Source organism: Halichoerus grypus, chromosome 11 (genome assembly GCF_964656455.1).
Source record: "Halichoerus grypus chromosome 11, mHalGry1.hap1.1, whole genome shotgun sequence".
Classification (NCBI taxonomy): Eukaryota; Metazoa; Chordata; class Mammalia; order Carnivora; family Phocidae; genus Halichoerus; species Halichoerus grypus.
Genome location: NC_135722.1, coordinates 95,128,424 through 95,146,322, shown reverse-complemented (window position 1 = coordinate 95,146,322; position 17,899 = coordinate 95,128,424). Strand labels below are relative to the sequence as shown.

Genomic DNA, 17,899 nt, shown 5'->3' with positions numbered 1-17,899 from the left:
GGCAGGAATCCGTGCTGTGGGCCGGGGCTCTATGTGGTGCGGGTGGAGCAGAGTGAGATTCCCGTGGGGAGAGTTGAGCTGCACAGAGGGTTTGTACTGGGAAGGTGTGGGGAGTGAAATGCTCTGCACCACCCCCTCCCCGCAAAAAGACCCATGGCTTGAAAACAATCTAAATCTGACTGGGCCTGGACTAGTCAAAATAAAATGAGATTATTGATAAGGTAACTTAGGCTAATGTTGTTCTGTGATTACAATGAACTTCAGAGCAGTGGGATAGCACACCATCTTACCAAGCAGGTGGAGAGAACCAGTGGTGGGTTTTGATCTGGAGCAATCTGAAGAAGAAACAGAGAGGTGGATCTGGGCCCCAGAGCGGAAGGCCCTTGAGTCCTTCCCCTGACCGATGAGTGAAATAGGAGAAATGTCCAGGTATCTCCCTTCCTGGAAGCCCTTGGTCCCCCTCCACCCCCACTCCCCCAGTGGGTTGGGTGCCTTCTGTGACTTTGGACGGAGCACTCAACACACTACATTGCAGCTCCTGGTCTCCTCTGCTTGGCACCGTAGCCGTGGACCCAGTCTCATCTGTTTCTACGTCCCTAGCCTCCCCTGCAGAGCCTGGCACATAGTAGGGACCCAGTAAATATTTGTGGGATGTGTGACTACAGCTGCTGGCTGGTAGTTGTCAAAAGCTACCAATGGCTGTGTTCTCCTGGGTCACATTAGCAAAGGGACCAGTGAAACTGATTCGGTGACCTTTCTGCGCAGCCTTCAGTCCGAGCTCTCCACTCAGTCAAGTCGTTCCTGCCTCTGAGCAGCTGACCCAACGGGTGTGGTGACACAGAGACACTGTGGATGAGGGAGGCTGAAACCCAGAGGGAGGGGGCCAGGAGCCAGGGCTCAGAGCGGTGCAGGGACCCCCACAGACTCCTGCATTGTGTCCCCCACCCCAGCCGGCAGCCAGCTCTGCCAGCTCCAGATCTCCCTCCCCTCCTGTTCCCACTAGCTGTGGGTTTCCCCAGCTTTCCCTGCCTTTGTCAACCGGATGCCTGTTTGATCTCTTGGAGCACATTTCCCCTTGAGGCTCACTGCTGAGTTGCTCCCATGTCTCCAGTTTCCCCCTTTCATCCCTGATCCCGAAAACCGGCCGCCGGTCCTTCTCTTTTGTGCACGTATGTCTTTGCTTGTGTTCGTTTATGCATCCTGCTAATCCTAGAGAGAAAAGTTGGAGGGCAGCAGAATTGGCAAATACGATGATCTGGGTGCCTTACCATGGTCACTCACGGCCCCCCATCTGGATCAGCTCTCTCCTACTCACGGTGTCACCCGAAGTCCAATGGACTTCCCCCAACCCTCCTCCCACCCTCCAAGAAGGGAGCTCATCAGACTTTTACTCTCCTGCCTACCTGTTTGTTCTACCATCAGCCACTAGGATAGCTCTCTTCCCTCGGGCAGTTTTGATAGGGTTCAGGATCATGGGCCTTAGTTCAAATGGACCCCACCCCATAAATGGCCTTGTTACAGACACTAAAAAACATCTTTGAGCCTCAGTTTCCTTCTCTAAGAAATAGAGATGATGATTAATAATTATGTCAGCTCCCAGGGCTATTGTGAAGATCAAATGACATAAATCATGTTAAATAAACCCTCTGCAAAAGTGCCTGGCACAAAGGAAGTGAGAACTAATTTTATTCCCAAATCTAGGCTTCGAGGAGCAATTAAGGCACAGTAAGAGGTCTGAACAGTGTCCACAACCACAAGTATGCTCACTCATCACATGCTACTTGAGACTAGATAGCTCTTCTAAAATCCACACTGATGACATCTATTTTGCATCTGTTGACATTTGTCCCCCATGGACTATAAAAAACTCAAATGCAGGGACTGTGTCTTATTTATTTTTGTATCTTGCTGACTAGCATTATCATCTCACATCTGTGTCTGATGTAAGGATGAACAGTGAAAGAAAGAAAGAATGAATGAATGAATGAATGGAGTGGGCAGTCATCTCAAGGACCTCCAGACTGGTCCCACTTCCTATGTCTGTTGCCTCCCAAGCAGGAACCCTGACACCCCAGCTGGTGGCATAGAAAGTGTTCACATAGCCCCATTGCATCCAGCATACATTGTAAACCAGTGCATGTCAGGCCCTCTGCTAGGCTCTGAGATTACGAAAAGGACTAAGACATGGCCCCATCCTCAAGAGGCTTAGAACCTAGAGAGAGGCACAAATCATCACTAATACTGCTTGCACTGTAGGAATGCTTTACGAGAACCATAAAGAAAGTGTTTATGAAGCCCAGGGGAGGAAGGGATTAATTCTGAGCAGTGGTCAGGGAAGACTTTAGGGACATTTGGCCTGAACCTTGAAGCATCTATCAGGAGTCACTGTTTTAGGAATGTTGTAGAGCAAAGCTGTTGCATTCAGAAATTGGTTTGAATAAGTAGGACGAGGTTGGAGTTGAGAGCCTTGAAAACCAGGAGGAGGCATTTGGACTGCAAACCGGCCTATTGTAAGCTTTTCCGTGGAAGGAATTAATAGCAGCAGACACTAAGCCTATACTGTTGGGGGCCGGGGAACATCGTCTAAAACAGCCCACCATGCTTGGAATATCCTTGGTCTTCTGTTTTATCCTAAAAACACATGAGTTTTGCAACTTATGACATAACATAGGCATGTTTATTTAATGTAAAAATGCTTTTTCCACCTCAACTCTAAGTAAAATTAGTGTCCCAGGGAGATGCTCCATAAATATCCCAGAGCATTGTCTATGTCTCGGCACCCTGGACTGAGTTGGAGAGTGTTGGCTCCAGACTTCAGAGGTGCTGGGCTAAGACGGGGCATGATGAAAGCAGGTGCTGGGATGGAATTCTGAGCTGTCACTGGCATTCATGGTGTCAGGGGACAGTCCTTGCCTCGGGAGGAACACAGAATCAAATTATTGACTTTAAGTTCCAACAGTTCTTATAACTCACAGAGACAGTGTTGTTAGAAGTCAAGGTTTTTGATTTGCCAGAAGAGTATTTTGCAATACAGAAGCCTAATACTTAAAGGAAGCTTGGCATGAAGCTGGCACTAGAATTTAGAGAGTAGAAAAATAAGAGAAGACCCAGGCCACCTAGTCTGCAAACCAGATTTAAAAAATAAATAAATAAATAACACCCTGGCCAGAACAGGGAGCTTCTGAGCAGGAAAAGGGTATATAAAGATGTGGAGGGTCCCTGAGAGGGAGCTTTGTGCCCTGCTGGGACATAAGACAGTAGCAGATAGAACTCCTAGATTAGTTGGGGATTCTAAGAGGTAAAGAGATTTTTGCTTGCTTCTGGAGTTTGGGAAGCCCCAGAAAAATGTGTCATGCTACAGTGAAGAGGGGGCATGAGAGATGGGACATGAGGACCCAGGGCAGGGAGGCCCCAGTGACAGGCCTGCATTTTCCTAGGCCCCACAAATAGTGGAAATCTAAGTGGAATCCCACATTAAGACCAGATACCTGACCCACCCCCATGACACATAATCTCCTTCCTATCCTCGGACCTGAAATACATCCATGGGTGAAGCAGGAACAGAGAAAACACTGCATTTAGCTGAATTTAAACCCCAAATGACTGAGAAGTCGCTATGTTTTTGGCAATCGGGTGGAAATGGGTAATTTATAGAAAACTTAAGTTAGAATTTTTGCCAAGTGATTGGCTTTGGAAACCCTTCCCCAGTCCACAGAGGCTGAGGAAGACTGATCTGACGGCAGAGCCCAGGAGGGATGGAGGGAGGAGGCATACAGGGAGATCGGGTTCCCAGGGAAGATGGGGAGGTCATACCGGGGGCTCCACTCTGCACTTGGGGACCAAATGTTTCCTACCACAGAGAAGAGAACGGAGCAGATGAAAAGGGGAAAATAAAGAGCGAGGTCACCCTGCCCAGGTCCCAAATGCTTCAGGAGATGCTAGGGTTCTGTCACCTGGCCCGTGTCAACTCTGTGCCACTGTCCTTTGGAAGGAAAGGGTGAGCTGTGTTAAAACATCCAAAGGGCCCTGTCTGGGAGATGCTGTGCAAATCATCATAAGAGCCAGGGCTTCAGCAGCTAGTGCCAGTTTAAGCCAGTGGCCCCATTTCTGCATGGCCGAAACCCAAACGAACATGACTCAGAGAGGCAAAAGGGCTTCCTAGCCAAGCGAAAGTCCGCGTGACCTCCTCCAAGCCAAGCAAGAAGCACTAGCCTGGAGCGAAAGGCGCCAGCGCTTGGCCTCTCTCTGGCAAATTAGCCATCAGACTTCACGGAATATAACTTCCTGCTCCAGGGAGCCCCTCCTGGGGCAGAAGAACAGGACCAGCATGACCCGAAAGATCTCTTCCTTTAAGTCTTTAAATGGTTGCCAGGAAAGGAGCCACAGGAACTTTTTTTTTCCTTGCTTCTCAAACCGAACAAAGGGCAGTCGTATTAATTTGCTTTCCCAGCGGCTCCTGGGTGATCTTTCTTTTCGTGATGTGAGTCCTTTGGCTTTCTCATGAGCCTAAAGGACGGGGGAGACTATGGAGCAGGCAGAGAGGGATGGAGGCAGGATCCCCTCCAGGGATGGAGGTAAAGGGAACTGCGAGGAAGGCCCTTTTGTCAGAGGCTTCTGAAACTGACCGTGGCTGTAGGCACTTGGCTTTCAAGTACAGCTGGTCCCTGACTTACGACGGTGTGACTTAGAGTTTTTCAATTTTATGGTGTTGCGCAAGCGGGCCGCGTTTTGTATACAGCGTACTTGGAACTTGGGGTTTGGATCTTTTCCCAGGCGAGCGATGTGCGGGATGATCCTCCCCCGTGATGCTGGGCAACAGCAGAGCTCCCAGTCACCCCGAGGTCACCAGGGTCAAGAACCGATACACGGACAGCCCTTCTGCACCCATATAGCCATTCCAGTGTTCACTTTCAGGACAGTGTTCAACCAGTTACAGAAGATGTTCAAAACTTTGTTACAAACGAGGCTTTCTTGTGAGACGATTTTGCCCAACCCTAGACTACTGTCCGTGTCCTGAGCACGTCTCAGGTGGGCGAGGCTAAGCCATCATGTTCAGTAGGTTAGGTGTATTAAATGCATTTTCCACTTAATGATATTTTCAACTGACAATGGGTTTATTGGGACATAACCCAATCATAAGTCGAGGAAGATCTGCAGCGTGTACTAGTCAGTGTACACTAGCTAACACAATCCTTCTCCACTTTGTTATCCTATTGAAATGCAAGAAATTTCAAAGAAAAGGATCTGGTGCTATCCTATTTCTAATCCAATATTATAGCTCAAACATCAGTGCCAAGTTCCAGAGAAGAACCCTAACATTGGGATGATGCCACCAAGCCTAGTCTTTTTGCCAGGCCTCCCTTGGCTCTAGTGCGAACCACAACATTACCCCTTCACCGTACCTCCCAGATTTCTTTCCCTGCCTGGAACTCAGTGACCATCTACCTTAGTCCGCAACTGAAAAATGAAATGGTAGAGCGTATGGAAGGCTTGATTCCAAGCTCTTTCATTTTCCTCTGCCCTTTCTTTTCAAAAACACTTATTTTATTTATTCTCTCACTCAGCCCCTATAAAAAGAAATCTCCGTTAGCCACTCATAAATGCCGGCACCCTGATTCAAGGGGATTGGGTTACTGAAGGCTTTGCAGAACAATTGTGGGACGAAAAGATAGTTGGTAAATTCCAAGGAAATCAAATACCTTTATCTTGAAAAACACAAGCTCACAATTGGGCTTCAAAGGAACATAAATACACCACCAGGCTGTGAAAATCAGGGTCCCCTTTCAAGGATGGAAAAGAGGCCAGTGGTATTGACTCACAAAATCCTTAGAGAGCAGGAGTTTGCTGTCTGGCACAGTGGGAATGAAAGTGGGAAACATCTTAGCGAGAGTGGGGGTGAGGGATGGGTGGGGGGTGGAATCGGGGGCCGTTTTCCTCTCTGTCTCTTCTCAGGGGCCCAGCCTGATTATCCCGGTTCTCTGGTTTCTCTGGAGAGAGCCAAGACTGGAAACCCAAATATGGGAGTTTAGATAGTGTCTCGGAGAGATGCTTGCAGAGGAAGCTTCTCCCTAATCAAAGCAGATGGATTGCTGAGAGATGGAGAAACTCCCAGGGGATGCCAGTTAGCAGGATCAGGAACAGAGGCAAATGGTGGCCCAGTGTGTCTGCATTAAAGGAGGTCGGCGACTATAAAGTCTGCAGCCCAGCTTTGTGTGGATCCTGAGCCAAGGGGAAGTCAGTAAAGCATCGATTCAAACGTTTGATGTAATGTTGTCAAGGAGAGAAGGGAATTTTGTAAGTGGAACTCATCACCCATACATACACCCACACATCACCCATACACAAAGAGTGACCCTCTTTCCTGGTTACTCTGGGTGGGAGGCGAGGTCCCAGGAATGAATTCAGTCATCAGAGTATGGGGTTGCTGTCTGTAATCCCATCCCTGTAGCAGGAGGAAGCCTAGTTCCAGGGAGAGGCAGCGTGGGGTAGGGGTAGGGACGCAGGCTCGGGCTTCAGTTCGGATCTGGCCCTTGCTGCTGGCCATGGGACCACGGGCAAGTTACCCGACTCCAGTATCGTGGTTTCCTTGTCAGAAAAATGGAGGCAAACGTGGTACCAGTTTCACAGGGATTCAATTAAAATGTTTAGCCTGGTCACCTTGCTCCTAGGAAGCAGTCATAAAGGTCAGCTTTATTTTTATAAAGAATATTAGCAGGGCAGTGAGATTTATCTAGATTTCACATCTCAGCTGTGAACATTTGGGCCATTTAACGTTTCCTGAATTCCTGTTTCTTCCACTGGAAAATGCCAACAGTGGGCCTTCTTTAAGGTGTTTTTAATGATAATTGAATGAGATAGCAAATGTTTTTAAAAATGAGGTGCTTGAGCTCGTATTTTGATAAATTGTAAAGTGCCTCTCCCAAGCTTATGTTTTGATAAATTGCAAAATTTATCAGATGCCTCTTCCATCCCTCTTCTACGTCGTGTCCATTTGCCTGCTCTTCTTCCATCACTGTCTCGAGACTCTGCTGGGTCTAGTCAATGAATGTCGTGGGAGGAGTAAATGGCGCACTTGCTCTTTCTGTCCTCAGCCGTGCAAACCTGACGAGTCACTTCGTATTTTCTGGGAAGGTCATACCGGTCAGCTCACACATGGTCTCGTGAAGTTGCCATTTACAGTAAATAAGTCCAGGGAGATGAGACCATTTAATATATTTGCATGGAGGTAGGTGAATGTGACTCTGAAATAGTGCTCGAAAGTCATTTTGGTCAAAGAATTCATGGGCTTGTCAAGTGTTTTCAGTGTAGAACGCCGCACAGAGCTTCAGCACACAGCATAGTGCTCAGCTCACGGAAGCTTCTCAAGAAAGATTTGTTGACCAACGTCCAAGAACAAATACGCTCTCCCTTGCTGGGATCGTGGCGCCAGTCTCTTTTCTCTCTGTACCCACCTCCCTGGCTCTTTGGCCTCGGCCTCTTTGCCTCCCAGGCTAGACCTACCCTTTCCTTGTTCAAAAGGAGCATCCCCGCATCTCAGTTGCAAATTTCCATAGTGCTACCGGGAGATATGCAAGGGTAGTAAGGCACGTGAATCCAAAAATGATTACTCTCAGGTCAGAACTGAAGGCAGGGCAGGTGGGTGGAGATTCAGATCTGTTCAGAGGGACTCCCTTGCAGGTTGCCATTCCCCACTGGAGTTTTAGAGACAAGGAAAGTTGTTAGTTTGTCAGCCATAATTTGTATTCGTGGACAAGCTAGGAGCGACACCAGAGTTAGTGTTTAATCAACCAAGAGTTTGCAGGGGGAGTTTCGTTCTGTTTCAGCTGATACGGTCTTATTGCTGGGACATAGCCGAGGCTCTGAGACTCAGGTGTCAAGAGAGACTCTCAGTCTGAAAGCCATCTGTAGGTGGCTTCTGTGGAGTCCAGCTGAAGAAGGGATGGGGGCGGTGATTAGCCAGCCCTCTCCTTGCAGGGGCCGAGGTGGCTGTGAGCGCATCGAGGGCCTGTGGTCAGACTGGAGGGTGTCCGTGCCCGAGGAGAGGCTGTGCGCTGCGGAAGGCATTTGACTTTAGGAGAGTGACTGATGGCAGTGTTAAGTAGAACCGCTGTGCTCTCCTAGCGCTCGCTGCCTGCTCCCACTCCATCTGTTTCTCAACTCTGACTCTGCCAGCTATCTATTCTTGCCTCCACTTTCCAGTAAGTTCCTAAAGGCTCGGGTGGCACACAAGCCTCGCTCCTGGGAGGGGAGGCCGCCCAGCCAGGAATCAGCATGCTGGAGCTAACAGCGTGATTAACATGCTGGCCCTGAAACATGAGAAGCTGGGAAAGCAAGACCTGGGGGTGTTTCAGTGACGCATGCTTTCTACTCGCATCCTGTTAAAACCTCAGCTCCTCCGAGAAGCTTTCCCTGATCTCATCAAACTTAGCCCGGCCCCGATCACCTGTCTGTGTATAAACCTCCCCCGATCACCTGTCTGTGTATAACCTTGCACCCGCTGGGGACCCGGTACCGTGGGTCCACGTTGTGGATTAGCCCATGTCAGTGTTCAGTCCACCCTTGGCCAGCCACTCTGCAGTCTGGGCCATCTGCCTCTGTGACCAGGCTCCGAGCACCTGACAAGGGCTGTCGCACTTTACTATTATTTCAAACAAAATTTAATTAGGAGTGGATACATTTCACAGTATGGATCCAAAGCTTTTGATAATACAGGCTTCTACATAGGAGACGTCTTTATCCTCTTAGTTTCTGTTCATTCTTTCCACAAACATTTATTGGACTCCGATTATGGACCAGGCACCATGATTGTGGGGTTACAGAGTTGAAGGAGACCTGGATATTTCCCTCAAGGAACTCATAGTCTAGTGGCAAATCCAGAGATAGCAGATCAAACTAGGGTATTATCTGATACAATGTTAGATGGATTCACAGTGCATTATCAGTGAAATACCAAAGCGGCATATCTAACAGAGCTAGGTAAGATCAGAGAAGGCAACCTGGAGGAAGTGACCATTCAGTGAAGCCTTAAAGGAAAGGTTAAGGTTAGCCCAGTGTGTGTCTGGGGATTTGGGGTAGGCACCAGGCGGAGGTGCTCACAGGAGTAAAGGTACAGAAAAAAGATAGGGGCAACAATGCTGTGTGCCGGGAACTGCGAAGAGTTACTAGAGATGTGTCGCAGTTAGAGTTTGCATTTTGGGGAGATCACTCAGGCAAACTTAGTGGACGGTAGAGTTGAGCTATACGGCTGCAAGCAGGAAATCATTTCTGAGGCTGCTGAATAGTCCAACCAAGAGACGGTGGGAGCCTGAATGTGAATGAGGGAAGTGGTAGCAGGGATAGAGAGAAGGGTGAGAAATTGAAAAGTATGTAGGAGGCAAAATCAGCAGGACTTGGTACCAGCCAGTGCAGGAGGGAGAAGCAGGAGACCAAATGCAGGGCAGTGAGGAGACAATGTGCCTTAGAGCAGGCAAAGGCATTGAGAAGGTTGCAAGAGAGCAATGTCTTTATAAAAATCCAAGAAGGGGGTGTGGTTGGCAATGCCAAGTGCTACAAGAGGTCACTTAAGATCAGGACTAGAAAATTTCCAACAGGTTAGAAACGTAATGTTCATTGGTGATCTTGGTGTGGGTGGTTTTAGTGGTGCAAGACGGAATTGCATGCGGTGATGAGTGAATAGGAAAAACAAAAGTCAGTTCAGATAGAACCACTTTCTTCTTCAGCTACCTTGGGCCTAAAAGCTTTTCCAAGCATCCAAAATTATGTTTGAGGCCTGAGAAAATTTATTAGCTTCAAGATGCAAAAAAGAACCTGCAAAATTAAGACATGTTTAATTAAATATCTCCAAAATGTAACATTGTTTCGACTTCATTAATTTTTAAATTTAATATTCATAAAAGCTTCATTACATTTAGAAACAATTTTTTTGGTTAAATTTTTCTCATTTTGCAAACATTCCCTGGTATGCACAATGATTGCTGAGAAATCACAGCGAATTATAAATTAACTGTTGCTTGCTACTCAGTCATCTCACAAGCAAAATTTTAAAAATTCATTTAACATAAGATGTGGGTGCATTTTCTTCTACTTGCTTTTATGTGAGATGGGGCCTCCAAATGTACGCTTTTTAAGGGCTTTAAAATGTCTTTAAATAGTTCTGATATAGACAACTGTTTCAAAAAGCTTGGACAGGGAAGGAAGGAGAGAGAAGAGGTGTTCACTAGACAGAGTTGGAAGGGGAAGGAGGGTTTCTTATTTTCTCTCTGAGAAGGGAGGCATGTGAGTATGTGTATATGCTGAGAGGGAGTCAGGAGGAAGAAGAGAGTCAGGAGGGTCGGGGTGGTGCTGAGACAGGCAGGGGAAGCAGCTAGAGCCCAAATGGCAGAATTGGCCCCACTGAGGGGGTGTTCCCCTCTGTAGAAACAGGAGGAGAGGTTGAGGCCTTTCAGGGGGATCCTAGTCTTTTTTTTCTGTATCAGGCGGAACCATCCCAAAGTGATCAGAGAGTCTTATAGTACCTTCACAGTCACTTGGGGAGTCCGTTTACCTGAACAGGTAGGCATCCTTGGTATCACTGTGGTCACTTCCCCTTCACTGAGGCCTTCCATCCAGCCTTCTCCACAGCTGGAGTATCTAGTTCATCCATGATACTCAGATGCACATCACAATACCCATGCATCTGTTGCTGGAGCGGGTCCCAGAATACCCCAGCCTCTGTGCGCTCTTCTTTCTCAAGTGTCCTTTGTGGCTGCCCCATTCACGTGGTTCCCGATGTTTCCCATGGTCAAAATCTTTCTGCCCAAATGATCCCAGGTTAGAGGGGCAGGTGTTTAAATGAATCCCAAGCACCTTCCCCCCACCCCATGCACCGGAAAGTAGAAATTCTACTCCAAACCCTATATGCCTTCCCTTAGAATTGAGTTTTTAAATATCCCCCTGTTTGGGGCTATTCAATAGAGAGGATCCAAATCTGCACAGTTCTCAAAAGTCAACCGTGGGGACCTGCAGGGCACAGTACAGAGCCTCTTTGTTGCATTCACGACGGGAGCCTTGGTAGCAGATGATTAGTGTAGGCTGCCCCTGCACCGGGCAGGGCTGTTGTCAAAACAAAACAAAACAGAAACAGACATCACTCGAGGCTTTGTGGGAGGAAACCTGAGGCATCTTGAAATGGCTACGTAGGGCTATTTTTCCAGCTCTCCAAGATGCAGAAATAGGGTCAGATTTCTGCTGCTGAACTAAGCTCATCTTGTAGTGGTGTGTGAGGTTGGCTTTCCCTAATGCTGACATAGCTCCGTGTCCTACGACTGATTACACAGACCCTCAAACGTGTGAGCATTCTGGAATAGCACAGGGCGTAAGCCACCCTCCTGGCATTTTCCTGGATAAAAGATGCGTTTTGATTTACGATTGTGGTCCCTCTTGAATCAGGGTCTCATGGGCTTATGACACTCCCCTAAAGTTTGGGTTTCTCTGATACCAAATAAAGCATCCAGTGACATAGGTAAACTCAGTGTTTGACACTGTGGAAATGAAACAACCATAAAACCCTACAAATATTTACTGAGTATATGCTCTCTGCCAGGTATCATGCTCAGTGGGGAGGATACAACTGGAAACTGTGCCTGATGTCAAGGAACTTCATGGTGTACATTGCTTCTAAAAATACTAATCTGCAAACAAATTTTAGGTCTGGCTGGGAAAGAATCACCTGTGAAATGTATTTTCAAATGCAGATTCCTAGGCCCCACCTCCAGAGATGTGGATTCAAGAGGTCTGGTATAAGGACAAGGAATCTGTATTTTGAACAAGCTTCCCACATAGTTCTGATGGCAACCACTGGTCCGGAGGGATAAAAAAAGTTCTGTCTCAATAAGTATTTGAGTAACCTATTGACGCAGATACATAAATGGAATTTTTTCTATCCATAGCTTGGTTGAAACAACTGCCTTATATCCAGGAAACCCAGTATTGTAAAGATTGACTAAATTTTTTATGAAACCTCTAGAATTTATAGGTATTTTGGTATTATCATGTCTCTGGAGGCTGAGTCAAATTTTCACTGACCTTTTCTTAAAAAAAAAAAAAAAAGTATTTATTTGAGAGAGAGAGAAAGAGAGTGAGCAGGGGAGGGGCAGAGGGCGAGAGGGAAAGAATCCCCAGCAGACTCTGTGCTGAGTGCAGAACCTGACGCTGGGCTCGATCTCACTACCCTGAGATCACAACCTGAGCCGAAACCAAGAGTCGGACGCTTAACTGACTGTGCCACCCAGTACCCCTGACCTTTTTCTTAAAATGACTCTCACCTCCCACCCCCACAGGGCCTTTTGGAGGCTTCTCACTGGTCTCCTCCTTTTGCAACTGGATCCTACTTCCCCTTTTCTACTCCAGCTCTGCCACACTTTTTTTTTCAAAAGAATAATTATATCTCCTGCAAGGAAGATGTGTGTAAATCATCTACAAGACTCAAGTTCTGGTTGGTTAAACAACTTTCAGCATTTTGGTAGAATGATTATGTCTTGTAGCCCTCTTACGTTACTTTGTGTTTGTTCTCACTTTCTTACAGGACTGGGGATGGAGAATATTGGTGGAATCTTTGTGGTTCTTATTTGTGGCTTAATCGTGGCCATTTTTATGGCTATGTTGGAGTTTTTATGGACTCTCCGACACTCGGAAGCTACTGAGGTAAACTGTCAAATGGGTACGACCTGTAGCGTTGGCAGATGGGCTCACGCACCTACAAGTCATTTCAGACAAAACCTGTGAGATCCCATAAGAGGGTAGGGCACCCACGGGACAGTGTGGTGGAAAGAATCCCAGTCCCACGGGCAAGAGATCTGGGTTAAAGCTTCATCGCTTACTAATTATGCAGCCACAGAAAGTGCGCTTAGCCCCTGAGCTTCGGATTCTTTTCCACAACAGCCCAGCCGATAAATACATGATGGGTGTTTTACACACAATGAATTCTTATACAACTATAATTTAAGATGCAGTGTGGCAAAGAAAAACAGGCCAAAGTACCAGGCTTCCAGTGAAAGCGAAGACTGGTTCTTCCGTCTTCAGTATGTTTTCGCCTTACCAGTAAAGACGTTTAGAGATATCCCAATTCACATTAAGCCAAGAAGTACATCATCCTTCACAGGGATTTTGAATCCATTTAATTCCCGAACCTGTGGCTTAGAAACTGGGTTAATATAAATTTCGCACAGACTGAGAAGTCTGAATAGAAGGAAGAAGACTTTATCCCATTCTGTCTCCATTCTACCTGAGAGAAGGGGCACCAATCCTTACATGCTGATGGCATTATTCAGTTTTTAAAGTACGTTAGCTTCTCTCTCAGTCTCTCAACTCTCGGTCGTCGTAAGTCTCCTCCTTTAACTGATGCTGGAGAAACAGGGGTGTCCATGCGCCCCTCCATCTGTCGAGTCCAGCCTCAGGTGGGGCCTTAATACAGCACTGCCTTCTGGTCCTTTTACTTTTCTGTGCTCAGACTCTTTCCCATACCCACTAGGACTTCCAAACCATCACCCACTCCTCATATTCCTTTGCCCCTTCATGCATAAAGGTTAATTTTACCTCCCACCCACGCCCACGAAATCAGGAGTGGCTAGCCCCAAATTAAAACCCCCGTGAAAACTTGACCTACAGCTAAGGCCGCCCCTGCAGCCGCAGCAGGTGCCCCTGGGCGTCACTCTGTCTCTGCCCTCGTCCCACTTGCCTTGGCTACTCTAGGATGTTCCTTTTTTTCTCCTTTATCTTTGTTTCCTGCTCTCTCCTCAAAATCTAAAATTATGCTCAAGTTTATCCTCTATTTTAAAATAGTAGTATTGGGGTGCCCGGGTGGCTCAGTAGGTTAGGCATCTGAATCTTGATCTCAGCTCAGGTCTTGATCTCAGGGTCGTGAGTTCAAGCCCTGCATTGGGCTCCACGCAGGGCTTTAGCAAAAAGCCATAAAATCATAGCAGTGTTCCTATTGCTCTTGCACTATCCTTCTCCTCCTCCAAACCAAGGGGATCTGGCTGTCTCCATTTCCTGACCTCCCATCCAGTCCTCAATGCAGGGCAGTCTGGCTCCTCCCTACTCCTGCACTGAAAGGTCATTGCTGAGGGGTCTAACCCCTCCCAATGGACAAAACCAAAGAGAACCCAATGGGCCTTATTGGACCTCAGTGTGCCCTTCACAAAGTGGACAGTTCCTTCCAGAAGCTCTCTCCTCCCTTGCCTTGCCTGACACCGAGCTTTCTTGGTTCCCCTCCTACTTCTCCCTCCAACTTTACTGGCTTTCTCCCTTTGTCCACTCCTAAAATAGTGGTGCTACTTACTTACTCTATAAGACTCAGTTCAGGTGTTCCTTTCCCTATGAAACCTTCCCCAGTTCTCCTGCCTTCTTCCCTGGACAAGAGGAGTTGATCATTTCTCCTCTTTTCCAACACCATTGCAACCTGTGCGTCAAGCACTTATACATTGTGTTGCAATTATTTTTGTATCAGCCTCCTCACTAAACATTGCACTGCCTAAAAGTCAGGACTGTGTCCACTATCTCTGTATTTCCGTGCAAAGCACAGTGCTTGATACATAGTTGACAGCCAATAAATGTATGTCTTGTCACATGTAATAGATTAGGCAGGTGCTCTTGTTTTAGCTGTTACAGTTATTACTGCAAGCACAGAGATGTTAAGGGACTTGCCCAGAGTCTCTGATATTTAGTAACAGGTCTCAATTTAGTAAGTCTAAATGGGCCATATCCCATTAGGTGATACTACTTCTCTGCAGCCACTTCAAGTAGAGGATCTGTGCACATTTGGTTATTCTCAAGAGCTTAAGCACCTTGATGTACCTTGAAAAATTCAGTGAGGACTTCCAAGAGCTAAAATGAAGAGTAAAGGCTCCATTAGCTATTTGGCTCTGGTAGAACAACTGTTCCATTGATAGAACTCAAAGACTGGAAGAAAGACCATGAAAGAGCAGGTTTCAAACCTAAAAAGCTTGGAAAGTTCCAAATTTTTTATAAATTTGTTGCAAAGTACACTTGGTGACAAAACGTGCATAGGTCCGAGGCTAACGTTAATGTTTATGGTCTTTATCCCACTCAGTGTAAAGGTCCATATGTTTTGCTACGGAAATGCTAATGTGGTCTTTTCCAGTTTTATTGATAATCGACATATATTACTGTGTAAGTTTAAGGCATACAAGATAATGGTCTGATTTACCGATGTTGTGAAATGATCACCACAGTAGGTTCAGCTAGCATCTATCATCTCATACAGATACAAGAAAAAGAAAAAGGAAAGAAGGAAAAAAGGAAAACCAATTTTCTCCTTGTGATGAGAACTCTCAGGACTTACTCTCTTAACAACTTTTAATGTGCTTGAATATAGGGTCTGCCCCAGACTCCATATACTTCATGTGTGTTGTATTACCTCTCTAAAATCGAAAATATTCTGAAACATGGCTGGACCCAGGGGTTTCTTTTCAGGAGACTGTGGACCAGTAGGCGTGGCGGTTGCTGTCGCTTTTGTTGTTATAGTATTATCTCTAGCTATAACCAGTTGACCCAAAGAGTGAGAGTCTTTAGCCTGAGAACAGAATGTTCTGTACTTTTTCAAGTACTTGAAAGACGGACCTGCAGAAGAGGGCCTATTTATTTAGTAGGCTTCACGTTACAAATTTAACTGGGACAGATGGAAAATTTCAGGGAGACGAATTGTGAAGTCTGTAGAAGGAAGCACCATTACATGGGCTCTCTCCCAACATGGTGAGGACATTGTCTTTGGAGGTGTCCAGACAAAGACTGGATGACCAGATGGCGGGGCTGTTGAACACTATGGTATGGAGGGCCTTCAAATGCTAAGTGGGAGGTGGAATGAGAGGATGGATTGAAAGGTCCTCCCAATATCTCCATACCTACGATGATATGATTCGGAGACCCTTCCCCCCAGCCCCCACTGGAACAGATAGGCAAGGGACGTGCCAGGGACCCGCAGGGGGTGGTTCTGAGAGGTTGGGCTGTGACCTCCTCCTTCCCCCCAGGTGTCCGTCTGCCAGGAGATGGTGACCGAGCTGCGCAGCATCATCCTGTGTCAGGACAGTGTCCACCCCCGCCGGCGGCGCGCCGGGGTGCCTCCGCCCCGGCCCCCCATTCCCGAGGAGCGCCGGCCACGGGGCACGGCGACGCTCAGCAACGGCAAGCTGTGCGGGGCCGGGGAGCCCGACCAGCTGGCGCAGAGACTGGCCCAGGAGGCCGCCCTGGTGGCCCGCGGCTGCACACACATCCGCGTCTGCCCGGAGTGCCGCAGGTTCCAGGGCCTGCGGGCGCGGCCGTCTCCCGCCCGCAGCGAGGAGAGCCTGGAGTGGGAGAAGACCACCAACAGCAGCGAGCCCGAGTAGCCTGGGGGGCGCCGGACACGTGCAGGCCCGGTGGGGAGGCGGGAGGGCCGGCCGGGGGTGGGGTGGGGGGCGCTGCGCTCCGCGGGGAGCCGAGACTTGTACAGCGTCCATGCTTCTCGCCGGAGCCTGGATCCAGGAACTTGACCGAAAGAGCGCAGAGCCTGCCGCCCCAGCCAGAGCCAGCCCCCAGGGCCGGGAGCTGGGGCCACCCAGAGACGTTGCACCCCAGCGGCGAGGGGACGCCCTCCCTGCCAACCAAAAGGACCCATCTTCTCCCAGTGGGCCTTTCCCTCCCGCCAGAATTACAGAGTCTGGGGTGGGGGTCCCTGCCCAGACCTGTCCAATGAATTAATTGGTGGAATCATCAGTGGAATTTCCCCTGGGAAGGGGCCGTTGTACCCTGGGTCTAGTTCTTACAGGAGAACAAATTAAACTCAACAGGGAAGTTTTTCTTTTCTGGATTTGTATATTTTTTGTTAATGTTCTTTTGTTTTCCCTTCTTCCCCACTTCCCCCGCCCCCACCCCACTTTTCTTCTTTGTTGTCCTCTCAATTCTAGCCATTTGTTTGGGGAGTGGTTTTTTGTTTTTGTTTTTGTTTTTTGGAGGGGGAGGCTGGGTTAGGCAATGGAAGTCTAAATAATCCTTTTCTTTTTCCTAAATTTTAGGACATGGAGCGGCCAGTGCATCGGATTTCAGGTGCCAACCTCTCTTTTCTGAGTGGGAATTGGGGGCACCAGAGAGTGTAGAAGGGTCTTGGGAAGGATAAGGTGGAGAGTCTCAAAAGTCCATTAAAGTAATTTTTCAAATGCCAAAATCCAATCAACTCCTAGTTTACTCAGAAAGACCTTGAAATGCCTGGGATTTCAGGGGTTACTATGTCTTCTCTTTCTCTTTCTGACTTTCACTGTCACTGGGTTTGATTTGGTCTTTTGTGAATGTGATCTCTAAAGGAGAGAGACAGGGGAGGAGAGCAGAATGCAGGAGGTGTCCTAGGGCCTTGCTTAAGGAGCAGAGTGGGGTGAAACACTTTTCCCATACCCTGGCCTTGGCTTCAGATGGAATGTGCTAGTCCCCGGGGGGGGGGGGGGCACCCTGTTGGTATTGTGCAGCCTTTGTGAACGGCATCTTTTTTTAACCAAACTCAGTAGCTGCCTATGAAGCCAGACCCCCAAGGCTATCATGGATTGGGTGATTTCTTTATACTAGACGTGAGACTTGGGTGCAAGCCCATATGTGTGTGTGCGCGCATGCGCACGTGTATGTGTGAGTGTGTGCTGTGTGTGTTTATTAAATGGAAAGACCTTAAGTAATCAAGAACTTGCCAGGTTCCTAGGAGACAGGTGGAGTCTCAACAGCTGATACACAGGCCTGGGAACTGGGGACTCTTGAGCCCTAACCTCAGCTTGGGCAGAAGTCCCCTCACTTGAGTTTAAGTAAAGCATTTAACTTCTCTTCCACTTCCGAAATCAGAGTTACTGATGCTTTCCAGGCTCTCAGATGGCTTCTAGTTACTGCT

At 47.8% G+C, this 17,899-nt stretch overlaps 1 protein-coding gene across 3 annotated transcripts in view; it reads left to right on the top strand.

Annotated features, from left to right (window-relative positions):
- GRIK4 (glutamate ionotropic receptor kainate type subunit 4) overlaps nucleotides 1–16,431 on the top strand; it is a 416,727-nt gene extending 400,296 nt beyond the window's left edge. For all 3 annotated transcript variants that reach the window (XM_078058853.1, XM_078058852.1, XM_078058851.1), the window contains 2 exons: nucleotides 12,563–12,681; nucleotides 16,026–16,431. In XM_078058853.1, coding sequence (XP_077914979.1) covers nucleotides 12,563–12,681; nucleotides 16,026–16,382 — 476 coding nt within the window. In that variant the 3' untranslated portion in view covers nucleotides 16,383–16,431. The remainder of the gene's footprint in view (nucleotides 1–12,562; nucleotides 12,682–16,025) is intronic.
- Nucleotides 16,432–17,899: the final 1,468 nt, after the last annotated feature.